General features: G+C 56.4%; 1 protein-coding gene and 1 long non-coding RNA gene across 12 annotated transcripts in view; one reads left to right on the top strand and one right to left on the bottom strand.

Moving 5' to 3' along the window:
• Window positions 1-17,059, top strand: part of CFAP92 (cilia and flagella associated protein 92 (putative)) — a 107,485-nt gene that overhangs the window by 59,925 nt on the left and 30,501 nt on the right. For all 11 annotated transcript variants that reach the window (XR_004312209.1, XM_032458752.1, XM_032458749.1 and 8 more), the window contains exons 9-15: window positions 588-778; window positions 1,241-1,445; window positions 4,037-4,168; window positions 5,234-5,309; window positions 6,402-6,523; window positions 9,843-9,989; window positions 13,689-13,873. Coding sequence is in view for 10 of the 11 variants with exons in the window: in XM_032458752.1 (XP_032314643.1) it covers window positions 588-778; window positions 1,241-1,445; window positions 4,037-4,168; window positions 5,234-5,309; window positions 6,402-6,523; window positions 9,843-9,989; window positions 13,689-13,873 (1,058 nt within the window). In the remaining variant the exon portion in view is untranslated. The remainder of the gene's footprint in view (window positions 1-587; window positions 779-1,240; window positions 1,446-4,036; window positions 4,169-5,233; window positions 5,310-6,401; window positions 6,524-9,842; window positions 9,990-13,688; window positions 13,874-17,059) is intronic.
• LOC116657187 lies at window positions 1,430-17,047 on the bottom strand. Its single transcript, XR_004312211.1, has 3 exons — window positions 15,094-17,047; window positions 4,791-4,798; window positions 1,430-1,442 (listed from the first exon to the last, which is right to left on the bottom strand). It is a non-coding gene; the product is annotated as an uncharacterized LOC116657187 (long non-coding RNA).

The raw sequence follows: 17,059 nt of genomic DNA, 5'->3' as shown, positions 1-17,059 counted from the left end.
GGGGTCAGTTTAAGGTCATGGGCAGGTCGCAGAGGCCGTGGCCACTGGTGGAAGCCCAGCCTCGCTTTCAGCATCCTGACCGCCCCCCCAGCCCCGCCAACATCGTACAGCCGCCCTCGTGAGGTTCAGCTGGGGTCTTTCCTCTGCCTGGTATGTCTGCCAGCTCTGCCCCTACAAGAGGCTGCGGAGGGCCCTGGGGGCTCCTCCCCGCCCCCACCCCCGGGCAGGGTGTGCTTCAGAACCTTGTTCACGCTGCTGGGATCACACAGATCACATCGAGCTGCCGTGACTAGGGGGAGGCAGGTGAACTGCCTAAGGTGAAAAATCTAAGAAGAGGCTCGCCTCAGAGGCAGGCTCGCCTCAGAGGCGGGCCCTGATGCTTTGCCTGCTGGCGCCCAGCCCTGGTCCTGCTCCTCTCCCGGCTGGAAGGGCTGGCCCCACATCTTAGCCCCCAGGTGGCAGCAGCATGGGGGGCCTGCGGGCAGTCTCCAGCCTAGGGCTCCTCTTGGAACTCCAGGGAATTGTGGAGATGGGTCTGCTTTCCGACGTGAGGTTAAAACAAGCCTCACTCCATCTGTATCTTCTAGGTCGCAAAGGAAAATATTCGAAGCTGGTTGAGAAACACAGGAAACAGCCTAAAATGGACAGACCTGTGGCCAGGGTTCGCTCTTACTGCCACCTGGAGTACTTCCTGCTGCCGGACGACCGAGAGCCCAAGCGAGTGGACATCGTGGTGTTTTCAGGCTTGGCCAAGGTGTTCCTGGATTCGAGGATAAAGGTGGGCGTGTGTGTAGGTGGGCGGCTTTGCATGTAGCCTAATGCTCACGAAGGATGCTTGCTTCCCCTGGAACTTGCTAGAAATGTGTGATCTTGGGCCCCACCCCAGACCTACCGAACGGGAATATGCACTAACCTAATAATACCAACTATGTGACTTTATATATATATATATATATATATTTTTTTTTTTTTTTTTCCCCCAGTCTCAGTACCAGGGACCGAACCCCGGCCCTCGTGTGTGCCAAGCACACCTGCTACCGCTGAGCTCTGCCCTCCCCCCTCTATTAGACATATCTATCTAATAATTTCTTAGGTGTTTCCGAAGTCTCTGCAGCTCCTGCCACTTCTTGGTGCACGCACGCCCGCCTGTGGCACAGCGCTGGGTCCAGGTTGGGAGTCGCTGGGAGGGCGTCTTTGCACGTGATTTTGCTTTTCAAGGTCTCTTGCTGTTCTTACGCAGACCGTGAGGCCGTGGCCAGAAGGGGACAAGGTCTGGGTGTCCTGGACCCAGACTTTTAACATCAAGGTGACAAAGGAATTGCTAAAGAAAATAAATTTTCACAAAATAACCTTGAGGCTCTGGGACACGAAAGAAAAGATTCCGAAGAGAGTCAAGTATTACCGACTGAAGGCGGCCGCAGCCTTGGAAGACGTGGGCTCTTCTGGTGAGTCCGGTACTTGTGTTGTCTTTGAAATGTTCTGGAGGCTATGGCTTCTCCTCAGGAATAGGATGAAAGCCAGCACCCCCTTGTCAGTCACCTGACCTTCCCGGGGTCCGTGCTGGTCTCTGCGTCAGAGACGCCATCTACCCAGGCTGTGCTCGGCGTGCGCGCCCCTGAGCCACCGCCCCCGGCAGCGCCGGGGGGCAGCCCCCACCAGCCTGTCTCCCAGGATGTCTTGTGTGTTCACTGAAAAAAAAATAAGTAGAGGCTATCAAGAAATGAAAGAGAGGACTAAAGAGCCGCCCGGCCCCGGGACAACCACATTTCCATCAGGTCCACTGGGCTCTTCGTGTGTGAAGGTTGTACCAGTGCCAGAAGGTCTCCTTTTGAACTTCTCTCAAAGAGGAAGACCCAGGCTGAAGTCCCACAGCGGAACTCAAGCCCGTCTCCACCCTGAGCTAATGGTGACCTTGGGCACCTGCTTCCTCTGGTCAGATGCCTCAGGGGCTGTGGCTGTGCCGGGCAGGGGGTCCCCGGCAATAAGGAGGGTTGCGTTGTCTATAGAGAGTTTTAAAACTATAGCAAAGTGCTGCCAGTGAAACCAGGCTGCAGCGCTCATTGCAAGATGCAGCCCAGGTTTTGGAGATGCTGGAAGTCGTCTGACATCAGTGGACGGGAGTCTGAGAACGCGCAGAAGGGGGCGCTGTTGGGGGGCGAGCAGAGTGGCAGCGCCAGAACCACAACCCAAGTTTCCATGACTGGAAGTCTGCTTTCTCCTGTGTCCCGCCTTCTTCCTCCTCAAGCAGCCTGCCTGCCCTTGGGGGCTTGGGGCTTCTGATTTTTAACCCTGGCCTCCACCCTCCAGGGGCCAGACCGGCCTCCCAGCTGTGCCCGAATCCTCCCCTCCCCTCATCGCTGGCGAAGAGCCCCGATTTGCCTCTAACCCACTTGTCCTGGGAGAGAAAATGGGGTTCAAGGTCACTTTTCTGACTTGGACCAAAGGACAGACCCACATCCTCAAAGTGTGGGCTTTGCACCACCGGCGTTTGATGCCCTTGGAGTGCAGCCTCAGTGCAGGTTCCAGCTGCCCCGCAGTGGCCTCACCTTGGAGCAGGGTGCTGGGGTGGGGGTATCGGGAAGGCTTCCTGGAGAAGGGGCCATGGGAGCCAGGCTTGGAAGGGTGAGTAGAATCAGCCGGCTGGAAAAGTAAGGAACAAGGGGGTCCCAGGCCCTGCAGGGAGGGCCTGCGGGCCTTTTGCTGTGAGCATCCTCGAGCCGGCAGCACCCGCCCCTCCTCCAGCCCCTCCCCCGCCTGGCATCACTGCGTCTCATGTTTAGTAGATTTTTCCATTAAAAAAAAAAATCAGTGTATGTTCGCTTTGCAAAACAATTTTAGTAGACCAGCCAAAGGGAGGAAAAATGAAAACCCCATGCTGTCTGAGCAGAGAGGGTCATGGCTAACATTTTCCCGTGCGTTTTCCAGCTGGGCACAAAATTTTAACAAAGACGGCTCTAGTGTACCTGTTGTCTGAAGCCCCACCTTTTCCACTTAAGGAGAGATCTTCCGGAAACTCTTGTTTGCTGGGTGTGCAGGGACACCACACGAGAGGCTTGTTTCATGTTACATGGGGGACAGGAAACTTTCTTGGATGCACCGCAGGTCACGTGCTAGGCTTGCTAGCTCTCCGCCTGCTGGTCTGGACCGGAACATCCCACACACATCAGCAGTTCCTTCTCTTACATCTGCTCAGCCTCTCGGTTGCTCGGTGTTGGACAAAGCCTGCCTTGAAGCCCCCCAAGTCACAGCTGCCCCCAGCTGTGCCCTCCCCTCTGGGCCGCGCCCCCACCCCAGGCCTGCCTGCGTGCTGCTCCCGGGAGCTCTGTGCCCCTCAGCTGCCTCCTCTCCTGCTGCTGTCCCCTGGCCTTCCTAAATCACCGCGTCGTCCCTGGCGCTTCACCGCTCTGCGGGTTTCCCCGCTGCCTGTCCCACTGCCGCTCCCACCTTCACACTGGGTCCAGCCCCGTTCCCCAGACACTCGAGGCTTTTCCCCACTGCAGGGCCTGCCTCCAGGCACCAGGGGCTCTTGGCCTGAACTCTTCTCCGAAACTGTGATCTGTCCCTCAGCATGCATCGTCTCGTTGTCACTCCCTCCCTCTGGTCGCTCATGGCTCCACGCATGTTGGCCGCGGCCGTGTGCGCGCAAAGCCCCCGACTGACAGATGTGATGGGCGTGGAGGGGTGGGGGGCTCTGCGTGTTGTCCTCACTGGGCTGAAGGGTCAGCTCTCTTCAGTGACCGAGTGTAGAGGGGGATGTGGTGCCGTCCTTACAGCCACGTGTGAATGTCGGACGGAGCAGCAGGTACCCAGGGTTTCTCGGCTCGTTTGGGAGAAGCCGAGGCCGGTGGAGGGTTGAGCTGCCTGGTGTTCCGAGGCCGCCCCCCGCCCCGGGAACCACTCTGGGGGGCAGGAGCCTTGCCCACCGACCCGCGGCTCCGCCCCCAGCTCCAGGAGCCGGACTGTCGCCTGGGGTGGGGGTGGGTTCAGGACGGACGTCTGGTTGACTGAGTCAGCGGGCCTCTCTCCTGCATTCCAGAGGAGGTGAAGCACCTGGTTTTAAGTCAGAGAAGACTGTCCGAACAGGGCATTCATGTCAAAGAGGAGTCGCACCAGGAGCACTTGCCGGGGAAACCAGAAAAAGCAGGAAAAGGCTTAAAGTCTGTGCCCGGTGAGTGGAGCCCCCTTTGTGGATAAGCTGCGTACAAGGCCACAGCCGGGGAGGGGGTAACTGATCGAGGTTGCTGGCAGGGCACGTGTGCCCGGGAGTCTGTCCCACGTACCAGCCGAGCAGACCAGCTCTCACTGCACAGCTCACTTCTGCTGCGGATTCTTTTTCTTTTTCTTAATAGCCATCCTTTTTTTTTTTTTTTTAAGAAATTATTTTTATTTATTTATTTATCTGGTGGGGGAAGTAATTAGGGTTATTTATTTTCACTGGAGGTCCTGGGGATCAAGCCCCGGGCCTTGTGCCTGCTCAGCACACCCTTTACCCCTGAGCTACACCCTCCCCGCTGTGGATTCTTTTTCATTGTTGTGACTTGCCAGAAAACTTCTCTAACTGCCGAAGTTGCATATGGTTCTGGGTTGTATTTCAGAATATTCAGTGAGTATGGAAAGGTATAAAGCAAGCAGGGAGAAGGCGCTGTGGTTCCCTCCCGAGGAGAGAACGTTGTAATGTTTTGATAATCGTATCGCGGCCAATTCTTTGTTTCTGTGCTGAGATTTTTTTTCGCAGACGAGGTCACATACATCACTTTTGTATTCTGAGATTAGTGTCGTCACGTGCACACCCCATCTCCTTTGTGACTTTCCGTAAACTTTGCTCGTGGTGACTGCAGAAGACTTCACCTGCTGGCAGCTGTAGAACGCGCTTCCCCCGTCCCTGCGGGCGGGCACTTAGGAAGCTGGGCAGTGTTCTCAGTATTCTCGAACGTGCACGTTAGAAGTGGACAGCTGAATAGATAATAGACCTTTCTTCTTTTCCCCCGGCGGGAGGCATTATATAAGGACATGGAGGCCTTCTCTTGCCTCCGTTTGCCCAGATAGTCACAGTCGCGGTTATTCGTGAATACTCGTCGCCACGCAGTCACGAACCTTTCTGCCGACTGCTCGGCTCTCCAGGCCTGCGGCCCGGGGGCTGGCCCTGCAGGTGTGTCAGGGCCCTCGCTTCTCGGTGGGCGAGGGCGGAGCAAGACGTCTGGAGACAGGGCTAATGTCCCCGCTTCTCACCCAGCAGAATCGGAGACCTTTTCCCAGAGCACTGAGGACTGTGAGAAGCTCCTCAGAACGGAGGATCTTGCCACAGCACGGTAAGGACGGCCCCTGCTATTTTGGGGGGTGGGGGTGGAGCCCCCCTTGGGCTAGCCCCAGCGACTCCGGCCAGGGGTCACGTGGACTTTGGGAACGTCAGTCCAGCTGGAGCCGCTGCAGTCCCGGCGAGATGGAGGGATGGAGAAAGGGTGCCTGTGCTCGAGCTCGTGCGGTGCGTCGGGCCCAGAGCTCCTGTGAGGTTGGTCTTCTGACTCCTTGGGGCCTCAGAACGCTCACTCGGGGGGCGGTGTCACTGTCTCCGTTTTCTATGTGAGGTGACTGAGTGGGCAGCTGACTGGCACAAAGGCACACAACTAGAACTCCTGGGAACCTGGGGAGTGTGGGTGAAGCCAGGGTCCCAGCCCGCCCCTTCAGATGACCGGGTCCACAGCCCTTCCTGCTGGGAGCGCAGCTGCCCCTGCGCTTCCCGGAGCCTAACAAGTTCCAGAGAAGGAGGCTTCTCGGGTGCTGTGGGGACTAGGAGGAGAATGGAGGCCCAGCTGGTGACCTGGGGGGATGGAATGGGAAGAACCAGGAGAACATGTCATTTCAAAATGTTGATTAAAAATTTTTTTGCTTGAATTTATAGATTACTTTGGGGAGAACTGACATGTTGACATTGTGAACTTGTCCCATCCATGGTCATGGTGTATCTTCTCACCCAATTCCTCCCCTCCGTTATGGTTTTCAGCAGGGCTCATTTTCTTCCTGTGGATGTTGAGGGTAATTCCTGTAAATGAATCCCTGGATATTTTAGAGTTTCAGTTGCTTTTATTAAAAAAGCTAGTTTTTCCACCATGTGTCCTGGTTGGTCAGGAACCGATAGTGCAGGGGGACGGACAAACCAGCGGCCTCAGCGTTCCTGGGAGCTTCTTAGACACGGGGGTTTCGGGGGTCTCGGGGCTGCCCCGGCTTTCTGAACCACGATCTGCATTTTATTCAGGAGCGTTCCCGGGTGATTCGTGTGCACCCTGAAACCTGAGAAGCTTTGGGTTGCAGTCGTGCACAGGTTGTCCAGTAAATAGGTTCTTAGATCCGGTCCTAGACTTTTTTTTCACCTCCATTTGTTTTTCTCTTTATGAATTTTCTAGATGTAATATTTCAAGACCAGCCATTTTTTTGGGAGGGGCCAGCTCGGTCGAGATGAAGGAGTTAACTGAAAGATTGTCGTTTAACAGCTTGTCGAACTTGTTGGAAAAACAAAAATTTCAAAGTAAGTTAGGATGGGGTTTGGGAATTTTGTAGGATAACTGGACCTGGAAGAGAATCAGGAAATGTTTCAAATTCTGAAGGCTTCCACAGATTCTTTGATACCTGACCAAACAGTACTCGTAAGTGAAAAATACTGCATGCAATTTTAGCCAACCTGCCCTAACTCACCTCATCCGTCCGTCCATCCATCCGTCCATCCATCCACCGCTTCCCACCCCGCCCGTGCGCCCGTGCTCCTGGCCCGTGGTGCTGTGTGCACGGGGAGCACTAAGATCTCTGACACCGACCAGAGACTTTCAAGCAAGTCATTCTGACTCTGCGTGGCAGGCGCTGTGTGGGTAGGAGTGTGGGTGCTGGGGAAGCACAGAGGGTGGGGTGTGGAGACGCTCTCTTTGGAAGCTGTTTGCTCCTTGAGGTGCAGGGAATAGCGTCCCAGGTGACAGGAGCTGCTCTCGGGGAAGTGGGTGATCTCAGCGGCGGGCTGCCAACGGGCACGGGTCCTCAGGTCACCGAACCCAGTCCTCGTTCTCGGCCGAGACCTCCTCACCAGGTTTCCAGCCAGTGGCTGGGTTTCCAGCATGAGATGGAAAATTCTAGAACCGGGGCCTTGCTGCCGTCTCCCATTCGTTCAGCGTCACTGCTGCAAATCGTTTCCTCAACCCTCAGCCAGTCAGTCAGTGTGCTGCCCGGTCCCACGCGGAGGCCGCAGCGCCGGGCGCCCCCAGGGCGGGGGGGACATGGGGCTGCAGCCGTCCCTCTTCCTCAGGAAAGACGCGCCCGCACTTCCCATCTGCACAGCCCGCAGGTCCTGCCGAGGCTTCTCTCCCCAGGTTAAGTAGCCTCACTCCTTCTTGTTGTCCTTTAAGCATGTTAACGAGGTTCTCGAACCTTCCTTTTTCTTTTGAAATGGAGACAGTACACGGAAAAAGGCAAGCACCCTGCGTCCCGCGATTCAGCTGCTACTGTTGGGCCACGCTTCCTTTCTTTCTTGTTCCTATTTTCTTTCTTCTCTTTACAAGAAATGAAAGGTTACAGGTCCCATGTAAGCCCCTGTGCATCCCGTGCTTTTGAGAAGCGCCTGCACGGAAGTCGGTGTGGCCCCCGCCCCCGTCACACTCACACGGCCTCGGGCCGACGCCGGTTTCTGTAGATGACAGAAATGGCTTCCCGCCACACGTCTCTTCCAGCACCTCTTCATTTCTGAGATTATTGTGTTGGCTGTGGGAGCCCCAGCCCCTCTGTCCCAAATTCGGGGGGCGCCCGGCAGGTGGGTGCATGCCCTTCGCACGTGCCGTCCCGCTGAGGGACACCGGCGCCGCCGCCAGTTCCCCGTCACCGCCGGCCCTGCAGTGACGGCCACCCTCGCGCGCCTGCAGGAGGGTCCAGGGCGCCCGGCGGGACCACGGGCGGAGGAGATGCGCCGCCCACCCTTCCCGGGGAGACGCTGCAGGTGTGGCGTCCCAGCCGTCCCTCCTTCCTCTCCCGACGGCGGTCCCGGGAGCTCCCGTTGGTCAACGTCGTCGCCCGGCCCGGCACCGTCGGGCTCCGTCCCAGATTCCCAGTGGGGCCCAGAGCAGCTCGGGCGCTTACTTGGTCAGCGTTCCTCGGTCACTCGCCTCGTCCTGTTTCTTCACTGACTGTTCTCTTCTGAGTTTCCATTTTTGCTTACTGACCCCTGAGCTTGTTTTTCAGGTCTTCTGAGTGATCCCGCGTGGCGGGTTTGAGCGCTGTGAGCGTCACGGGCCGGGGTCTGTGACTCCCCCTTTCAGCGCACGTAGGGGTCTTGTTTGTGCACCTGCTGACTGTTCCTTTCCAGTCTGTACTCTGGGTAACGTTTACAAGCCCTTCTCACCCAGGTGGCAGTCTGGTCTCCAGTGAGTTCTTCTGACGCTTTTGATGCTTTTCTCCCTGGGCTGGCTTCGTAGTCCTCCCGCGAGCTGCTTTCACGTGCAGCTGATGAGGGTCAGGAGCTGTGGGTGGTGGATGGGGAGCCGGCTCTGGGTTTGAATCCCGGAGCTTCGGCGTGGAGCCAGCAGGGTGGCCCAGGGCAGGCCCGCAGGTCTCCACCTCCGCCCCGGGCAGGGCTGCACCTGTGTGACTCTGCATGGCACCTGTGCACCCCACTGCAAATTGGGACCTGGACCTGTATTTTGGGACCGAGAGGGCAGCTGGCACTCACCCCAGCCCACGGTCGCTGGACATGGTAACAGTTGCCAAAAATCCAGGCCGTATAAAAGTCCAACTTCTCTTTGTGTGGGCCACTCTGCAGACCCTGCAGACAGCCTCTGTCCATGAGCCGGTGAGTCCCTGGCCACCAGAGCGCCGTCTGGCGGAGAGCTAGTCCGCTTCCGCCCTGCCCGCCTGCTGTTGGTCCCCCCTTCGTGTTCCACCTGTCGCCTGCAGCTCATTTTGCCTGTAGTGTGAGGTGCCCAACAATTTCATTTGCCTCCAGATGGAGAGTTATTATAATTCATTGACAAGTCCGTCCTCACTGATTTGAAATGCCACCTCTGACATCTGAGTCTCCCTGTGGGTGTGGGTCAATTTCTGGCTTTTCCCAGAATGGTCAGTTCCATTGGCCTTTTTAAAAAAAAAATTATTAATTTTATTTTTACATGTTTTGGGGGGGCTAGTTAGATTTATTTATTTTGTTAATGGGGGTGCTGGGGATTGAACCCAGGACCTCGTGCATGCTAAGCACATGCTCTATCACTGAGGTACACCCTCCCCCCCTTTCCATTGGTCTTTCTGTCAGGGAACCATAGCTCATGGTTTTAATTACTCCGATTTATGTGTCTCTTCCTCTCCTTTTCCCTCTTGATCTGAGTGGGACGCTGAGCTGGGCGCCTTCAGTAACTTTGCTCACCGACTCCTCCCAATGCCCGGGAGGTAGGGGCTGTGTCCCCCATGTGGCCCGAGAGGGAATCGGGGCTCAGAATGGTTAAGGCGCTTTCCCTTCAGGAGAGAGAGACCCGGTTCTGGAACTTTGGTGGCTCAGCTCCCACGCCCAGCACCGAGGGGAAGAGCTGCCGTGGAGGAGACTCTGATACCCCGTCGTGCTGGTGTCATCACAGCACGTTCTCGGGTGGTAGAGCCGGGGATCGGGACACCCCTTCATTTCTTCCTGCATGTCCCGACAATGGGTCTGCTCTCCACGTTTGGACGCCTCTTTGGTTGCAGGGATGGGGTGGGAGCGCAGAGAACAAACTCTGCCTCCAGGGGGCGCCAGGAACCTTCCCGCATCCCTGCAGCACGTAGGGCAGGTATGCGGCTGGGACGGCAGCTCCTCCTGGTGCTCATTCCTTCCTTTGACTTCACAGTGAGACAGAAGGAACTGGACTGGAGAAAGAAGAGCCAGAAGAGGAGGAAGAAATCTCGAGCAGAGGAGGAAAGTGACTCCAGGATGGCAGGCCAGGGGAAGCAGGGCGCCTTCTCCGTCCAGCTGGCGATAATGCCGCTCCTCGCAGGTAGCCACACCTGTTCCCTGCAGTTTCTGGTTGCTTCTCACGTGTGACAAGAAGGTCCCGAGATGGAATGCTCACGGTTGCTGAGTCCCCGCTCCATGCCACCTCAGCAGAGTGTGGGGGTGACTGTCACCATCATACAGAGGAGGAGACGGAGGCACAGAGAGGTCAGTTGCACTGTCTAAGATCACACAGCGAGTAAGTGAAGCCAGGATTTGAACCCAGGTCTGATTCCAAAGTCTAGGCAAACCTGTGAGAATAATAAATATCAAGTTTGTTTTTAGGGTAGGAGGCTACTTGGTATAAACACGTTCCTGCAGATTTTTGCAGGAACATCTAGTAAAGGGAATGAGGACGGGGAGCCAGTATTTACGTCCCATTGTTTACTTCTGTGACAAACTCTGATCCTCCCAGTGAACTGGTGGTGGTGGCATTGGGGTTGATTATCGTCACTACTTTTCCAGTGAGGACTCAAAACTCAGAGAAGTCAAGCAACTTACCTGAGGGCACACAGCTCAGTGCAGAACAGGGGTTTGCTTCTGCTTTGTAAGATTGATCACCATTTATAAAGTTGGTTTGAGAAATAATAAATAGGTATTTATTAGGTCCATATGTTTGGATAATGGAAGGCTCAGAATATATTTTGGGTAAAATTATGTGACTTTGTTTTAAAAAGGTAATGTGTGGGACCCTCTTTCTTTGAGAGAAAGTAATTGCAAGCTTACCTCGCTGTGGGGTTTGGGCCGTGGGGCGAACGCGCGCCCTCTCCTGGCCGGTCTGCGGAAACGTGGGCGGACGCGGAGGGTGAAGCCCCGCGGGTGGGTGTCCAGCTCCGCGGCGGCGGGGAGGTCGCAGTCCTCTCAAGCTCTCGGGTTGCCTTCCATGCGTTTTGATAAAATACTAACTCCTGCGCCTTTAAGTGGATTTTGGAAAACCAGTCCCACCCGAGGAGTGTTTTCAGAGACTCGCGTGCGCTCTCCAGCCAGTCCGGCACGTGGCCCTGCCGGGAGCCGGCAGCTTTGGCGGAGGCTCCCTTGGTCTGGTGCCCAGAAGGAGCCGGCGCTCCTCCAGGCGGCTGGGCCCCGGGTGACCTGCTCCTCACCTCTGCCGGGAGGGGTTGGAGACGCCTGCGTGGTCTTGGCCCACCGGGTGTGGCCATTTTCAGCAGGGAGAAGCTGAGAGGTGCCCGGGCCCCCCCTCCCTTGAGCCTGCGCCGTCACGGCCCGTAAGGTGACCGTTGCTGCAGCAGCTCCCCCCGCACAGGCTTTGGGTCCCGGCTCAGCCGCTTGTCAGCAGACCGCCTGCCTTCTCCGAGTCTGTTTCCGAGTCTGTAAGCCGGGGGCCGTTCCCACCCCGGTCGGCTGCAGCAAGGCCCCCGGGGAGAGGCTGTGTGTGAACTGCGCTGCGGGGTCCCTGCATGCAGCAGGACTGGGGAGGGGGCGCTGCTGGCGGGGAGGTGGCAGCTGCTTCGCCAGACGTCTGGGTGGGTGGGAGGCAGGGCCCGGGCTCGGCGGTGGCAGCGCAGTCACCTCCCCGTGGCCCCGATGCTGCAGGGCGCGGTGATGGACCGCGAGTGGCTGTAACTCAGCGGTCTGTTGTGCATTTTTTTTGCCGTGAAATAAAATAGCGTAAGCTAATTCCCAGACTAGCATGCTCATTTCCGGTAGGGCCTTCGATGTCGGACTGGGCCGTAGACTTCTTCTTACCTCAGTGGTGCATGCTGTTGGCCAGGAAGCTAGTGAGCGTCCAGAAAGGTTCCGTGTTTGGAGTGAACTCTTTATGTTTTTTTTTTTCTATTAATGTCATTTTTATCTTATTTTTTTACTGAAGTGGAGTTGATTTACATTGTTAGTTTCAGAGGTACAGCAGAGTGCTTCAGTTACACACGTACATACATGTATATATATATATGTATTTTCACTCTTTTCTGTTATACTTATTACAAGAAGTTGAGCATGTGAATGCTTCTGTTGACTGCGCAGCGGAGGGGCCACACGCAGCCGAGCAGGCCTGGTTTGGACACTGGTTCTGCTGCTTATTGGCCAAGAGACCTTGGGCGACCACTTAACATCCCCTAGCCTGGCCGCTGCAGGTGCACAAGCCTCACGGGGTCTGCCCCCCTCACCTCGTTCCTTACATGGAACCGTGGTTCTCACTGTGGGCATGTGTGCCCCCCCCGGGGGCCACTCGGCACCGTATGGGGACGTTTCTGGTGGTCACAACTGGGAGCAAGATGCTGCTAAATGTCCCGTGATGCACAGGATGGTCCCCACGACAAAGAATTGTGTCCCCAAATGTCAGTAGCACTGAGGTTGAGACGCCAGCCCTGGATGGCGGCTGGCACCACCCCAAATTTCTGAATGATGATTTGAATAGACGTTTGCACCAGAGGTGTCTTCTGAACTGGGCAGGCTGAGACAAAAAGGCTTACAAAAGCCTCTAACGCAAGTCAGAATTGGCTGTGGCCTTAGTGAGCCAGTTTACAAGGAGAGGCGCGAGGGGGCAGCCGGGGCCCCCAGGAGATGCTCCCAGCCTGCGCGGACGGTGCACACACCGGCGGGACTCGTTTGGGAGGCGACCGCTCTTTCTGAGCGTGAGTGGGGGCCGTCGTGTGCCCTGAGACCACATTTACCAGCCTCAAAATTGTCCTCTTGGAGCATGTGCCCCGTGCTGGCAGGGCCCCTGGCCCCACACAAGCCCTCTGGGGTCCTCTTCACCCTGAGAAACGCGGGGTCTCTGCCCTCTTTGTTCCGAGGAAATCGAGCCTCAGAGAGCGGCTAACTTGCAGGTCACATGACGACGAACAGTCAGATCTGGGATTTGAAACTAATTGCTTTTTTTTGCCCTCACCAGTATGTCTCCACCTGGGGACACCTGGTGAAGGGTGTGGCCCCTTCGATGAGAAGTGTCCCCTCACCTGCCAGTGTGTCCTGCAGTGGCTCGATTCACCCCTCTTCCTGTAGTCACCCTGTTGCAAAACCGTCATAGCACGGGGTGCGCCACGCTGGCCTTGGCTCAGACCTACCATGCAGGTTCTGCGGCAACATCCACCCTTTCCTCCCCAAACCACGACAGTCCAGGTGCCCACAGTGGGCACCAAACATAGACACTGGCGTCCCCTGTCCTGGAACATGGTCACCGCTGGGAGCAGCCCTCCGGGAGAGCTTTCTGCAGAGAAGGGCTGGCTCCCGCACGCCCACGGTGGCACGTGGCTACGGAGCCCCTGAAACGTGGCTCAGGGGACGAAGGAAGTGCATTTTAAATGGTTCTTAGCTCTAATTAACTTAAACACAAGTAGCCACATACGGCTGCCAGCTACCACACGACACAGGTCTAGGGTGGAGGTTCTAGAGGCTAGAATCACGCGGGGAGATTTTAAAAATCCCTGAGGGGAGGCTGCAGCCCAGACCAAGCGAATCAGACTGCTTAGGGGTGGGACCTGGGCGTCAGCCGTCCTGTAGGTGGCTCAGGAAGTGCTCACATCACAAGGGTAAACCGCAGAAGTGAAGTTCCCTTAGGGCCCAGGGGACCCCCGTTTGAGAAGCTGGTGTAGACATGCTGCCTGTCGGCATTTGCCAGTTATTATTTAAGCCTTCCTCCTGGAGGTGTAATTTTATCTTTGGCTCCCAGGTGCCCGAACCCTCTGTGCTCATCTTGAGCCGGCATGAGTGACCATCTGACGCTGTGTGTGTTGCCCTCTAGGACGGCAAGTCGTCGTGACTCGTGGCCGTGGGAGGTCTGCCAACATCTTGGATTGTTTTTTGACTTTGGAAACGGAAGTTCCTATCATGACTGAAGAGCAGAAGCGGGACTTAAACCCCCTGACCATCAGGATCAAGTGTGTCTCCTGCCTCCCGACACAGCCCGTGTGCACCTCCGAGCTGGAGGTGAGTGCGGCCCGGCCGCCGCCCTGGGAGCTGCCCTCCCAGCCACACGCCCAGCACGTTTCAGACTTTCTCATTATTGTGTCTGTTACCATGGTCTGTGCGCAGCGGTCTTTGCTGCTACTGCTGTAAATGTTCTGGGGCGCCATGAACTGTGCCCCATGACGGCGAACTTGATCCATACGTGTGTGTGTGTCTGACCGCTGCGCCGACTGGCCGTGCCGCCCACTCCCCGGGCCTCCCTCCCCCAGGACACGGCAGGGGAATTGGGTCAGTTAATAACCCTGTAGTGGCCTCTCAGCGCTCAAGTGAAAGGGTGGGTTACACGTCTCTCACTTTAAATCAAAAGCTAGATGATTTTTTTTAAAGCTAGAAATGGTTAATTTTAGTGAGGAAGGCATGTTAAAAGCCGAGGTCGGCCGACAGCTAGGAAGCCGTCTCCAGAAACTCCGAGTGCCAGGGCGGCAGCAGGTGCTGGGCAGCACAAGTGGCCAGTCACCCAGAAGGTCTTGTTAAGACGCTTACTGAAGGTGCCACGTTACACCACAGGCTTTCCATGTGGATGAAGCAGCCTCCTGCTGCAAGGAGGTGCCGTCGAGGACGTTCACGGCTAAGAGGAGAAGCCAGTGCGCGGCCTCCGAGCCTCCAAGCACAGGCTGCTCGGGGCTGAGGCAGCTGGCGACTCCCAGGTGGAGCCGCTGCTCTCCTGCCACTCCCAAAGTCCTAGGACTCTTAAGAATTGTGTTAAATCTACCCCCCTGTGCTCTGTAAGCGGAACGACAAAGCCCGGATGACAGCGCCTGTTTACAGCATGGTTTACTGAGGATTTTCAGCCCACCGTGAAGAGCTACTGCCCAGAAAAAGCATGCCTTTTGGAGTTTCACTGCTCGCTGACCAAACGCCGGTCACCCGGGCGCTGAGGGAGACGGACGACGAGGTTCACGTTGTTTTTGAGGCCGTGACACCGCGTCCTTTCTGCAGCCCACGGACCTTGGAGGGTTTTCGACTTTCAACTCTTACTACTTAAGAAAGACATCTGGTCAGCCTCTAGCTTCCACAGATGGGATTCCTCTGACGGATCTGGGCAAAGCCAGCTGAAAACCCTCCGGGAAGGAGCCCCCATTCTCGATGCCAGTAAGAGCAGCTGTGATTCTGGGGGAGAGGTCAAAATATCGCCCGTGACAGGAGCTTGGAAGAAGTTGCTTCCGACCCCCCTGGATGACTCGAGGGGCTCACGGCTCCAGTGGAGGGAGTCACCGCAGATGTGGCAGAAAAGCAAGAAAACCAGAGTGAGGCATGGGGGCTGCAGGTGTGGCTGGACTGCCGCGGCCGCAGGGGGAAGCCTGGAGGCGGCGGGGCTGCTGCCTGTGGGCGAGCAGAGCGCGGTTCCCCGCCAGGGAGCCTCCTCCCGGCCAAGACGCCGCGGAGACGGCTGACGCGACACCCCAGGCTTGGGACGCCGCGCGGCCTTGGCTGGGAAAGCAGGGGCAGGGTCTGAGACGACGGACTCCAATTGCGAAAGACGTCCTCTGGGTAAAATGCAGCCAAACAGCATTGTGGGCTACGTGGACGCTGCTCCTGAAAGGAAGAGCCCACCGATGCAGCAGGCTTCACCGCTGTCTTGTTTCAAGAAGCTGTCCCAGCCGCCCCTCCCTTCGGCCACCTCCACCGCGATCAGCCAGCCGCCACCAGCATCGGAGCACGACCCTCTGCCAGCAAGAGGATTGTGACTCGCCAAAGGCGCAGATGATGGTTGGCACTTTTAGCAGTGAAGTGTATTTTAATTAAAATGTGTACGCTGCATTTTAAGACATGATGATGTTGCACGCACAGTAGGCTAGAGTGTAAACGTGATTTTAAATGCACTGGGAAACCAAAAACTTCGTGCGACTTGCTTCACTGGGATATTTGCTTATTGTGGTGGTCTGGAGCCCAGCCCCGAGGTCTCCGAGGTTGGCCTGTGTCTTCTCAAGTCCTTTGAAATGTCTTTTTAAGTATTTGCTCATTTTTGAATTAGGTTGTTTGCTGCGTTGTAGGTGTTCTTTATATATTCTGGATAGTAATCCTTACCATTTTGGGGCAATGCTTTCACCTGTTTTGTTGGTCATCTTTTCGTCTTCTGACGGCGCCCCGTGTGCACAGAAGTGTGACGCTCACGGGGCCCGGCTCATCCGGTCGCCCTCACCTGGGCTGCTGGTGTCACAGCCAGGACGACATCGCCACATCCGACGCCGTGAACTTCCTCCTCTGTTTTCTTCTAAGAGTTTTATAGTTTTAGCTGCTGGCTTTAGGTCCTTGATCCATTTGAGCTAACTTCCCCATCGGTGTAAGGTCAGAGCCCGACCTCGCCCTCGCACGCGGACAGCCGGTTTCCCCGGCACCACTTTCCCCCGAGCACCAGCTTTTGTTGGAAAGTTGGTCCTTTGTCCATTGAGTGGTCTTGGCCCCTTTGCCAAAAGTCAGCTGGCCCGTGTGTGGAAGGGCTCGTCCCAGAGGCTTACATTCTGCCTACTAGCCTGTGTGTCTGAGCCGGCACCAGCCCCACGGTGTTTGAGGCGCTGCGGTTGTGGAGGGACGTGCAAGGACTCCCAGTTTGGTTCTTTTTCAGGACTGTTTGGCTATTGGAGGCTCCTTAAGATCCCATGTGAATTTTAGGACAGCTTTTTCTAGTTCTGCAAAACAGCACCCCTGGCTGGAGTTTGGACAGGGAGCGCGTTGAACCTGTGGGTCACTTTGTGACGTGTTAACAAGTCTCCTGATTCGTGGACGCAGGATGTCGTCCCTGTGCTGCTTTTTAAGGTCCTCTTTAACTTTCTCAGCGGTGTTTTGCAGCGGGTGTGTTTTCGTTCAGAAGTGTTTCGTAGGCTTGTTTCTTCAATCTCGTGCAGCAGTGTTGTGCGGTCTCGTCGGCGGGTTTTTGGCCCCCGGGTCCGACGTGCTCCTGAGGCTTTGCTCGTCCTCCTGCAGCCACAGGAGGCGCTGCCCTCTCAGCGCCCCTCCTGGAGCGCTCCCTGCTGGTGTGCAGGAGCGCTGCTGCTGTCTGTGTGCTGATTTTGTGTGCTGCGTTCTTACCGGGTTTATTTAGCAGATCTGACAGTTGCGGTCTCTGCCTGACGTACTTCACTTGCTATGCTAATCTCTAGCTGGATCCACGTGGCTGCGAGGGAAGGTTTGCTTCGTTGCTCTCGC

Source organism: Camelus ferus, chromosome 17 (genome assembly GCF_009834535.1).
Source record: "Camelus ferus isolate YT-003-E chromosome 17, BCGSAC_Cfer_1.0, whole genome shotgun sequence".
Classification (NCBI taxonomy): Eukaryota; Metazoa; Chordata; class Mammalia; order Artiodactyla; family Camelidae; genus Camelus; species Camelus ferus.
Note: the sequence above shows the minus strand (reverse complement) of the source record. Positions and strands in the feature narration are given on the sequence as shown.